The following is a 12,561-nucleotide window of genomic DNA, read 5'->3' on the forward strand; positions in this document are numbered from 1 at the left end:
TAAGAGAGCTCCTAAAAGCAGGTATCAGAGCCCACGGGGAAATTGCAAAATCAGGCTGTCTTTCAGACGGAGGCATTCAGTGTCTCACACAAAAGACCACAAAAAGAATGCATCAGCATTAAGACATACACGTACATAGAATTGAGAGGTTGAAAAAGCTGAAAGAGAGACTGCAAATAAAAGAGAATTTTCATGCATTAAAGAAAGTCCCCGCAGCAATTTGTAAGGAAAAAAACTCAGAAATGAAGGCACGCATTGTATGGTGGGATATGCAGCGTGTCGATAAGAACTGATTGACAGGCGAACAGAAAATGCTCCCCAAAAATGTGAGGACTGGCACAGGGGAGCTTCTTTAGATTGAGCTGTCTTGGAGGCTTGTTCCACTGGGTGGTGGAGAACACAGGTCTGAGAGGGGCCTTGACATGTAAATCAGCCACAAACAAGCCTTTTCAGAGGCCAGCAGACTTAAGAAAACAACAACAGAAAACAAGCCTCCAGGCACCTAACTTCCTCACAAACACCAGCTTTTTACACCAACCCTGGCCGCAGGAAGGTTTCCATGGGGATGAAACCCAACAATGAGGCGCTGGATGGAGGTGCTGGCCTAAGGTCTGGTCCAGGTGGGCCCCATCCAGCTGGACCGTTTGGACACCATTGATTTTGGGGTATCACACTAAGCTGAGTTGTATTCCCAGAACCAGTCCCTCAAAGCTAGAGAAATATACACAGTGATGTGGGGAATCTCCAATAAGCAAGAAGATGATAGAAATAAGATATTCAAATACATCATGACCTCACTTAACTTAATCACCAACTCTATAGGGAAATATTACACTGATATGAGCCAGTTGTGCAATAGATATCTCACCAAGCTTGCTTTTAAAACACATTACAAATAATGAGGTATTTGTTTTGTGGATTTGTTTTTGTACAGTCCATGTCAGTGAATGAAAGCAACACACAGTCAGAACACTTTTTTATTCTTATCCAGAAGCTCTCTACCTTTGAGTGAGAAATTCAGCCTGATGAATTCAACCTGTTCAACCTACATGTGCTGCTCCGTTTGTGGGCAAGTGGGCAAACATTACCAGAGAGGAAAAAGAAAAATTTCACACAATACAACTTCATGTCCTGTTGTTATACATCAGCGAACAAAACATGTCTATCTGTTTCAATAGTCGTATTACGGGGTACTCAAAAAACTCAAAACTCAAAAGAAAATATTGCTCCTGTTCTGGCTTACTCTATTGTGTAATGGTGTGCTGTCTTGGGCAGGTCTCCATAGAAAAAAAAAAGCGATTGAAATCTCAAGGGACTGCCTGGTTGAATAAAAATTAATTAATTAACTAATTAATTAACAAGCTGCCAAACATGTCATCAGAGCAACACTGCAGGCTTACTTTGACAAAAATAAAAAGAGAATGATTGATGTGAAGTTGGATGCCAACAAACATCTAATAAATATCTTGCAAAGGCAAAGCTGTCATCCTCACATAGGAAGCATAGGAGGCAGTCACAAAGGTAGTCTAGTAGAAAATGTTTGCCTGTTAGTACGTGATGTTGTGCTGTGGGAACGGCTGCGATGGCGGCTCCTGAAAAAGAGACCTGCATTAAGATCCTGAGTGAGGAGATTTTTTTAAGAAACTACTTAAATGTATAAGATGTCAAGATAGTCCAATAATATCCTAAAAATAAAAAAATGCAATAAAGTGCACAGATATTTGTTTTATTTCTTTATCTTATGTTCAGTTCTGTGACAAGATTAAGAATGATGATCAGCTGGTTTTGAGGATAGCAATTTGCAGTCCACATCCCCACAGTGACATTGAGGGACAGTGAGATAACATTACATCTTATGTTGTCTTCATATTTCTAAGCTTCAGTTACCTTTTTTAACGTAAGCAGTGTGTATGTGAGAGACAGACAGAGAGAAAAATAACAAAAGATCAGGAGCAAAAGAAGAAACGAGAGGTCATTTTTCACAATGAATCTTAAGGCGGGTCATAACGTGCACACAGCATGGGGAGGCAGCTCTGCTTCAAACTATGAGAGGCTGTTAATGCCATAAATCATAACAGGTCTCATGCAAGTTACTGTATCCTGATAACACTCATTTGTTCTCATCATCCAACTCTCTTACATACACTTTCTGTGTGTTTTGCCAGTGCATTGAAATACTGGCTTAGTTGAATTCCTGCTGAACCTAAGCAGCGTGGAATGATTTTCTACTGCATTTTAAGATTTTTTATTTATTTTTTTATAAACAACATGCGTTATACATATAACTCAGTAAGCAGGTGCATAACTTTAGTGAGTGTGTCATTGAGAGAGCATGCGTGATGCTCAGCACAAAGTTAGTGTTTGCAGTTTAACGGAGCAATTAAAACATATGGAAAGAATTTTAGTTTAAATCTGTGAACGATGAACTTACATCAACAGAGAAGAAACAGCACCAGATCAATATATCTAATAGCATTGATGCAAAGTGAAAACAGTGATTCAAATTGGTCACAATCGTTAAGATACGCCTTTATTTCAAAATGCCCATAGCACATCTGTGTCACCATCTCCACCCATGTGCAACTGCTTTTAAAACAGTGCTTTCCTTTCATCAGAAATGATAGATTTTTCTCTATTTAAATGTCTGGAACCATTGTTAAAATAATCCACTGAAAAGTTCAGTAATAAAATTGTCAAATCATATTTCAGTTTCCTTTTGTGAGTTGATATGAATGTAACTGATTGTGTTACATGGGCATATGATATCTCTCAAAAGATATGAATCAAAATTGAGTCAATGGCAGACATTGTGATATCAGCAAATATTGTATCACTGTCCAAAGAACAGATATAATATTGTATCCTGATGAACCATGGATTTATACACCTAAACACCAGCAGTGTTAAGTCTGACGTCAAGCGGCTAGTGTGTTATCAAAAGAAGCTGTGTGAGAGAGATTCATTGAAAAGGGGAAACGATAAAAGGAATTGATTTAAAGAGGCTTTAAGTTTCATTAAAAATACCACATGATTATACTCACGTTCACATACAGAACACCATCAGTACACTCATTCCATCTCACACACGCTGTCAGAATTTACACACTAGTATTCTCCCTTACTACACTACTCACTCTGGTCTCAGTCTCACTTAAACAGACCATATTTCACTCTCATTAAAATATCCTTACCGACTCACATGCATATTACTGTATATTGAGTATATTGGTGCCTATGTGAGATCGTGATGATGCGTGAGAGAGCTGGTATGATTTATGGCCATAACGGCCTTTCATAACGTGGATGAAACGATTCAAGGTAAGCGACACCACCAGCACATCTCTAATTGTCCACGCTTTAATTCAATCTCACCCCAATTTCACATATCTCCCTGAGAGAGAGGCGCCCACTCCACCTCACTGCTTGCCCACTTTCCTGGGCTGGCCAGACAATCAAGCAGAGTAATGCTTATTTAACATCCAATTTAAATTCTATCTCACTTGGCCGGATCCACACCACCACCAATCCCAATCACCCTGAAAGTCCACTGATTTGACTGTGTGTGGGGGTGTAAGAGGGAGTATGTATGCGAGAGCTTAACAAAAAAGAGCGAAAGACAGGGCGAGAAGAGAATAAAGGGCGAGAATCAAAGAGAGCGAGAGTTTGCCTTTCTAAATACGTTTTCCATTTGCACTCCCAATAGATGTCTAAAAGAAGAAAATAAATTCTCATTTTGCTCCTGTAGCTCCCGCTACAATCAGAGATTAAATCAGTTAATTTTGTTCCATCTGCTGCAGTTGCTACAAGCGGAACTTGCGGTAAAGAAACAACACATAAATCCGCTGCACCGAAGCAAATGTATTTACATTTCACTTCCATGGCGCTGCTTGACTAAAGTGTCCTGTCGAAGTCCCTCCTTGATCTGTCCTATCATTGCGCTGAAGGAGATAAACGCGTTCTGACAGCCGCACATGGTTGTGACATTCATCTGATCACAGATACACTGTCTCACTCAGACAGCCCATCAGAACACATCACACAACCCCATCATATCGCATGCCACAGGGAGATGACAAATAAATTGCTTCCTACCTACAAATGGATAGATAAAAGATAGTGGCAACTTCAATGGCAACTGCAATATACAGATTGTATTTTGATGTGGCTCTGTGGAACAACCAGGATGTTTCCCACAACACGGGTTCAGATGTGACAGGAGTTTCTGCCCTATGTTCCCACAGCAAAATTGTCAAAATTAGGTCTTGTGTTCCTACATTTCCCTTGAATTTAATGGTTACGGTTAGGGTTAAGCAAATGTGAGAACACAGGGCCTAATTTTGGAAGAAAAAAAAATCTTAGAAATGTGGGAACATAGGACTGTGGGAACATAGGCACGCTCTCCAGTTAGACATCAAGCTAAACATTTCATGACAAAAAGAACAAAGTTGGGAGGAAATAAAGATAATCTCCCTTTAAAAATAAGCTCTGAGAGTTTTAGCAGTCACTCATGTAACATTTGTCTTTCCACACTCTCTTTTAGTAGCAAAGAGCAAAACATTCAAATTGCAGGTTAGTCGGTCTTGATGTCACCTAAACCTTGAAACAGACTAACATCTGTTTGAGTTTTTAAGAATTTGTGTTAGTTATTTACTGTTTTATTTTGAAGTTGTATCCTTATGTGTCTTGTTGTGACTTTCCACTTCCTGTCTTTGTCTCTTTTCCCTACACTTGTGATTAATTTTTTCATCGCTCTTGTTTATTCAAGCTTGTGTTTCCCCCTCACTCTTGGTCAGTTTGTCCATTTTCACTCCATTCCCCCACGTCAGTCCTGCGTCTTCTGCATTCCTGGTCTCCGATTCTGTTTTGCTCCCTGTGTTCCCAGTGCGTCATTGGTTTTGTTTTTATATTTTTGTTCTTCATTTGTTCTTTGATTTGCCCCTGCCTGCCTCTTTGGCTTTTGCAGTCTGCCAGTTTTGTTATGGAGGATTACAGTTTCTTTATTAAAGCTGGCTTTTTGTTTCTTTACCCGCCTGCCTTCGTGTTTTTTTCAGTTGGGTCCTTTCTTTGTAAACCGTAACAACATCACTGGCAGTAATTACCTGTAGCTAACTTACAAAAACTGAACTGTAAGCCAGTTGCTGAACTGGCTAAAAATCTTTAAAGACACATGAATCTGGAACATGAATCTGGAACACCACAGTACAACTGGGAGCTGACGGTTTGTTTTTGTAGTTTAACACGAACTGCTAAGTGAAAACTCTATACATATCTGTGTCTCGATTAGTTCTGTAAAGTGAAGCGAAAAGCCAAAAATACAAAAAATACAGTGTGACAACCAGCTGGAGACACTCACTATTAATGATCCAAACTGTATTTAATCAGCATGTCACGTTCAAGCTGCTCATCAAATTTACAGGCTGTAGCAACAGGTTGTGAACATTAATTCTGCTCCAACTAAAAGCTAAAAATAATCCAAGCTCTGGAAATTGGATTCGAAAGCAATCAGATTTAAAAGGTAGTTTTGAATCAATACTTCCCTATCTCTGAACACATCTAGTATCACAACTTGGTGATGTCAGGAGCTTCCAATGTTGTATCTGTATCCATAACCCACAGTCAAGTCAAAGTTAGCTGTCATACATATTTGTATCACTGCAGAGAGGTACGAAATTCAACCGCTGAAAATCAGCAGAAAGCAGATTTTGAAGAATACATTTTCTCACAACACGAGTGGGATACAAGGAACAGAGACATCTTGGCGCGATCTGACTCTAGCATATGAGAAAGCCGAAAATAACTGGATTGGATGGTAGGCTTTCAAAAGACGATGCTCTGAGTTCAGGAGTTTCAATGAGCATCCCTGCCTGACCCTATCATCACAGACCGACCTTAGACGAAGCCCAACCACCAAGCTCAGTCTTTCCATCTATAAGACAGCAACTGCCCGTCAATTATACTGCAGCAAACCACTCGGGAGGAGTAGGGTTCCTGTGACAACGTTTGAGTCAGAGGCACACATATGCCACACACACATGCACACTTCTAATTTCATGGCCAGATGTTTTTTTTTTTTTTTTTTTAAATAACATGATTTTTTTTTTTTCCTTTTTATAGGCATATGCACCGACGATGGGCAGTGACGGAGCTCTCTGGAGACACAAAATGAAATTAAAAACAAACATTTACCCTGCCCGTGGTGGTAATGAAATTGTCCTCTCCATCCTGATCTATAATATCATTTCACATTATCATGATGGTTCTTTCTGTGCATATTTGTTGACTGCACTGTGTACCCTTGAGTCTGTGCCGGTAAGTGCTGATAACAGAGTACATTGTGTACAAGAGTGTCTCTCATTCTTCTAATACATCATATATATTCTGCCTAAATGTACTGTATGTTTTGTATATTAATGTAATTTTAAGTATATTATGCAACTATTGTTGACCATGTATGGGATATGTGTTTGTCAAGTGTGGACCTTAGGAACATCAGGTGGTTGACGTGGCATCAAATAACAACAATCCTTTAAAAGACACATATTATGCTTTTTCATGTTTTCCCTTTACTTTATTGTGTTTTGTATGTGTGCATATGTTGTGCATGTAAAAAGGCCAGGGTAAAGTCTGTCCCACAGAAAACACTGCTGCTGAAATGCCTTGTTAGCGGTCTCGCCTTTAGTTCCACGACTTTGTGAAATACTATGTCACAGAGTTACATATTTGCATAATTTATGCCTAGCATCGAGTTTGGCATGTAAGAATACATTTTGCACAGCTGCGTTGTTGCTGTTAGTTTTGCTGGATCAGGCGTGTGTGAGCTGGCCAATCAGAGGAGACTAGGTATTCATGGAGGGGGCCTTAAAAGAGACAGACAAATCAAAAAAAATGTATGAACCTGAAACTGAGCATCATACGTCCTTTGAATAAACAAATTTCACCTGTCAGTGAGTTACAGAAGTTGTACCTCCTCAGTAAGTTAGACTTTGTGTTGTGTTACTGCAGAGGAGCACAAGAATCTTGTGATCTCTATGACTGCTAGGTAGAAGAAAGAACAGTGGCAAGAAACCCACTCCTAGCCTGTAATCATGACTTTCAGAGGCATCTCTTTTGAACCATAGGCTTCTCACTCCTCTCCGTCTCCTATTGTCTGTGCCCTGGTATTACATCCACATCTCTGCACTTTCAAGTATCTCTTTCTAAGGCTGTATGCTCTGTCACACTTTCAACTTTTTCTCCTCTATCCGTGCGCTTAACTGAATACCATCATCCCACTGGTCTCCGTGAGGAGAGCAGAAGTGTCGTACGAACATGACCTGCTTGAGAAAACGATGACAACAACACAGCGAAGAGGAAAACAAAGAGAGAGACAGATGAAAAGCGAGGGGGAGGGAGAGAGGAGCACAAAGGAAAGTAGGAAAGTTCAGGCAGGTTATGAAGATACTCTAGGATAACTCACAGGGAAACTCATCACACTCTGCGGCGGTCACATAATAACATGCTTTACAAGGAAATGCAACATTTTCATAAAGCCTTTGCAAGGCAGAAATGTGGACCAGGCAGCAGAGAAAGCGCCTATGTACATAAACAGTTAAATAATGCATCGATCTGGCGGCCTTGTGAGTCTCGGTCCTTCAGTATCTTTCCATGTCCTGTATTTCCCCACAGTACTGGATTAATAAATGGATTTCTGCCATGATCTGTCTTCAGCTGAACATGACTGCACTTCTGTATGCAAGAAAAGCCCAGAGGGCACACAACAACAGAATTGATCGGTGTCAATCAACCGTAGAACTAATAAAGACAATGAATAGTTTATGAAGCCAACTGGGAATGGCGATTTGATAAGACCTTCTGTATTCAACTCTGTCTAGCTTGGGGGGAAGGGAGGTAATGAAAGTTACTCTACATGTGGACTTGATATACTGTGTGCTGGCAGCATAACGCGCCATCTCATTATGCGCTCATAAAACATTAAATGATTAAAACTGAGATGTAATGCTATATGACATAATGAAGTATAAGCCATATAACCAATCTTGGAAAACATTTAAAAGATTAAAACTAAGATTAAGATTTCAAAAAGTTGAAAAACCAAATGCTTAATGGAGCTTTATATAAGATTTTGAGTCTACAACAATTGCAGTTTCGACATTATGTCAAAGGCGTCCATGTATTGTGTTCTGTAAACGTCTAACACATGACGTGATTAGCATACTAATCAGCTAGCAACAGTCAGTGCCATCTCAGAGTACTACTTTTTACCTCAAGAGACTAAAGCGAGTCACTGAAGCGTCCAGTCTGCTCTCATTCCAGCATGAGAGGATGGAGAAGTGGCGCTGTCTCGAGGTTGCATTCTAACCTCTTGTCAGTCATGTTGAAGGGCCTGCCCCCGCTCAGACCATTTAATGACTAGTAGTCAATGAATGGAACGCTACATGTGACAATGGCTGGTGTTCTTGACAGCGACTGTTATCACCACCACTACCACCACCACCCGCTCCACGTAAGACAACATCAGCAGCAAGAATAGGGGTGATGGAAATAGAAGCAAAACAAGAAGTTTGATGCTGAACACGCAATGGTTCGTCTAGACAGAGGAATCAACACCTTTCAGTGCTAGCGTTGCTTATTTAACGGTTATCTCTGTAGATCTTCGGAAGCATTTCATTAGACTTTCTAACGATTGTGGTGGACACCCCAACTTTCTGGAGATATGCTGCAGCCAATAGGATTGCGGTGTGGAGTGTGAACTCTTCAATAAAACACCTTTAAATCATCAGCAAATCAGATTTAAAGCAACATTACATAGCATTTTTGGCTTAAAATAACATCTCCAAAATCATTTTGATGGTACAGAGTCTTTTAACTGGGTAAATGGTATTCAAGTAGCTTCAGTGAGAGGGTAGGATCACAGCTTTACATGCTTTGAGATACACTGTAATGATGTGACGAGTTTTGTTTGTAGTCAGCACCTACAGTGTGTCCAACAGAATCAGACTTTAATTGGGGCAGTGGCTGTCCAGTTAGGGTGGCATAAAACATGTTCACCCAAAACTGAGTCGGCTAACTTCCAGTATAGTACTGAGCTAACTTGGATGAGGATAAAATGTAATTGGGCGATCTTCTAGACTCTACAAATTTTACTGGACTGAATTGCCCAAATTTTTACAGTAATATTATTTTGCAGGGGTTGTTAGTCTTTCATATGTTTGATTTAGGAAAAAAATCCCCAGTACATCACAGGATGTAATTACATGGCTTGGCCACGACTGGCTTTAGGGCCTGGCGCTCTTTGTGGGGGATTGATTTTGACGATTGCAGAGGAAGTTACGGTCAAGCCAACTGCGTTAAATAGTCCTCCTCCTCTTCTTCGTTGGTTTTGCCGACGTACTAAAAACCACACTGCCATCCGCTGTATCGGAGTACAAAGCATCATGCTATTCACTGATGGGTGCATTGTCTTGAGTGACTTAGAGCTGGGTGTGCAGCTCCAAAAATGGGAAATCAATATGTGGCAGTCAAAGTTGATATTGTGGTGGACTGCCACAAATAAATTAATGTGATTTAAACACTGACCTACATACTGTTACAGATCTGGGATTTGGGGTCTAGTCTGGTTTACACTCAGTTGCTAAATAATTACGTGCATCTCAGTAAAATGAATGCAGTCAAATGCAATGGTTTCCACCTTCATGGTTGTAAAAATGTTTGGTTTTCATGTAGTTAGAAAAAAAATACATTTATACATCTCAAAAAAATTGAGATGGTCACCAGGAGATAATCACAAATCAAATTTACCCTGTTTGTTTGTGACAAAAGATACATAAGGCTGAGCTTGTATCTGGTATCCTCCATTGCTCTGCATGCAGTGATGCAAGGTGAAAAAATACCACATAAGAATTAGATAGAAAGGAGCAGCCCTGCCCTCTGCATTACCAGCCCTGCTATAACATAATGACAGTTCATCGAGCACACGGACCTCTTCATCCAAGTTAATCCTCCACTGGTAGTGTGGAGCATATCAAAGCATTTGGAGCTGAAGACTTCAGCTGCTGTGTACATACTTGAGCAGGACGCAGCCAGAGCCACTAGGGGGCGCGGTCCAGAACACCTGGATGCTGGTGCGTCTGCGAGGGGTGCTCTCCGTCACTGCGGGAGGGCAGTTGGTCATAAACTGTGTTTCCTCCTCATCAATTATCTGTAAAAGCATTCAGACAGACACATACACACACAAAGAATAAGTGAGCGATGAATAAAAACGTCCTCAGACAAGAGGCAATTAAAATATCCACATGTGATCTGATTCATTAGGCGGTGGAGTATTTCACATTCATTTCCTCCTCTGTTGTCAGCTCAAGCACCTATAAACATAATTAGCAGCTGAAACTGACATCAATAATTTCACATTTCCAGGATACGTGATGAGATTTACTCCAGAATAATCAAAAAAAATACACAACCTAAGAACTGGGCAATTATTATAAATTGTTGTTAAGACAGAAATAAATGATTAGTCTTCATCTATGTACGGTTTTCTGGATCCTGTCACACATACTTGTACAAACACAACTGTGTATCTGCATGCAGTCTCATTCTGTTGTTCTCTAATCTTTAAATATTTTCCTTGTGAGATACTGGATACTTTTCTGCTCTCGTTCAAATGAAACAGTCTCAGAAGTTCAGAGGGGAAATTGCTCATAGATACACGTAACCCGTTAAAAAGAAACCACGCTGTGTCTTTTCAAGGGTTCACAGGCCAAGAGGTTGGGAGAGAAACTTAACAGTTGATGGCTGGAGAGCTGTGGCTGTGATTTTTCTCATCCCAGTCCCTGTGAATAACTATCATTGTCAGTGTGTGGAGGAACAAGAAAAAGATGATGAAGGCATTTGACACCAAACAGCAAAAAGCAATTAATGCAGGCCAGTGAAAGGTGAAAACATAGCACCCTTATTTTTCCACTTTGTCAGCCTAGTGGAATCAAGTCAGCAGCTTTCAGAAGCTGAACAGAAGCATTAACGGCATTAAAACTAAAAGGTTAGTCCTGGTGAAATAAAGCAAATTGGATTTAATTCAATCCACACTCAAATCAATCAGAAGTTATCACCCACTTGCCCAATCTTGACACCATCACTGCAGGCAGTTTTACAGAAAAAAAAAAAGACTTTGCGGGGGCCAAACTGAAGCTGAGTCCAAATACCTGCAGCCCTCTCTGCTCTTGAGCATCTCATTGATTTTAACCGGACAGGAAATTAGCAGGGTCGGGTGGCATGAAGGAGCGCAGCCAGCGAGCTAATATTCACCACCCAGAGACCGAGGATCTGTTTGATAGGAAGTGACATCAGGGCAGTAAAGACGGGGAACTTTCTCACTCCATAAAGCTGTCAGCAGAGAATTTCCTTTGTCATGCCACGTTATGAATGAGCTGCCTCTGAAAGTGGATTGAGTGTGGGTACGCATGCCTGTGTGTGTGCGTGCATGTGTGTGTGTCTGTGAGAGGAGGAGAGGCAGAGTGAGAAGGGGAGCCTGGGAGCTGTGTTCGTGTGTGTGTGTGTGTGTGTGTGTGTGTGTGTGTGTGTGTGTGTGTGTGTGTGTGTGTGTGTGCGCAGCCTATCTCGGTCTGACGGATTACAACCCCCCCCCCCCTTTTCCTCCGTGTTCCCATGGTTTCTAAGAGGCATCCTGTGTTGGCCTGACTGGACTTCAACACATGTTAAAACGAGGTCTCAGCGAGGTCTCATGTGAACGCATTAAACAACATCTGCTGACAGAGGCGGACAAATTTGCTGCGAAATGACTTCATGACCCCTTTTTTGTGTGTGTGTGTGTGTCTTTGTATCTAAATCAAAGTTTTCAAATCTTCTCCCAATAGACATGTAGAAGAGAAAGAACATAGAAGAGTAAAAACGGTGACACATTAGAAAAACTGAATTGTGTTTCAGGGTTTATGCAAGAATTTGTGCATCATTCCTGACTAAATTCTTTACTGCAGACCCAAACAAATAACATTCAACATCTATTGAAAGGTTACATATCTTTGAGAGACGATTAGGACAACTGTTAAAAAATATTCTGTGTTACTTATTCTCAGAATTGCAACTTCTTTCTGAGATTCTGAGATTCTGACAAAGAAGTAAAACTCACTTGACAGGCCCTAATCCTCTCCCATACGCAACACACGTCTTTGTTGCGCTCATATTAGATCTTCCTTGTGGAATTACGATGCGATGATGATGCACTCACATGTCCACGATTATGTCAAACATCAAATCTCCTTGTGGCGCCGATTTCACCCCTCACACTTCCGCCCTACAATTTGCCCTCTCGTGCTCGATCATCGCACCCTGCTGAGAAGCAGTGTCTTGTCGGATGACGCCAGGGTTGCCCCGCTGGTTCACACACTTTTGCCCGCAAACACACACACACACAGACACACAGATGTACGCGCACGGTGGCAGCTGACCTTCCCAGAAAGCTCAATAAAAGTGCTTTTCATCAAGTCGGGAGCTGTCCTGAGACGGCTGTGATGGGGGGCTCACCAGCAGATTTCAAATGAGCTGTAT

General features: G+C 41.0%; 1 protein-coding gene across 2 annotated transcripts in view; it reads right to left on the bottom strand.

Moving 5' to 3' along the window:
• The window catches only part of spon1a (spondin 1a), a 127,983-nt gene that overhangs the window by 58,029 nt on the left and 57,393 nt on the right, over nucleotides 1–12,561 (bottom strand). For both annotated transcript variants that reach the window (XM_037096425.1, XM_037096424.1), the window contains one exon: nucleotides 10,065–10,198. In XM_037096425.1, coding sequence (XP_036952320.1) covers nucleotides 10,065–10,198 — 134 coding nt within the window. The remainder of the gene's footprint in view (nucleotides 1–10,064; nucleotides 10,199–12,561) is intronic.

Source organism: Acanthopagrus latus, chromosome 4 (assembly GCF_904848185.1).
Source record: "Acanthopagrus latus isolate v.2019 chromosome 4, fAcaLat1.1, whole genome shotgun sequence".
Classification (NCBI taxonomy): domain Eukaryota; kingdom Metazoa; phylum Chordata; class Actinopteri; order Spariformes; family Sparidae; genus Acanthopagrus; species Acanthopagrus latus.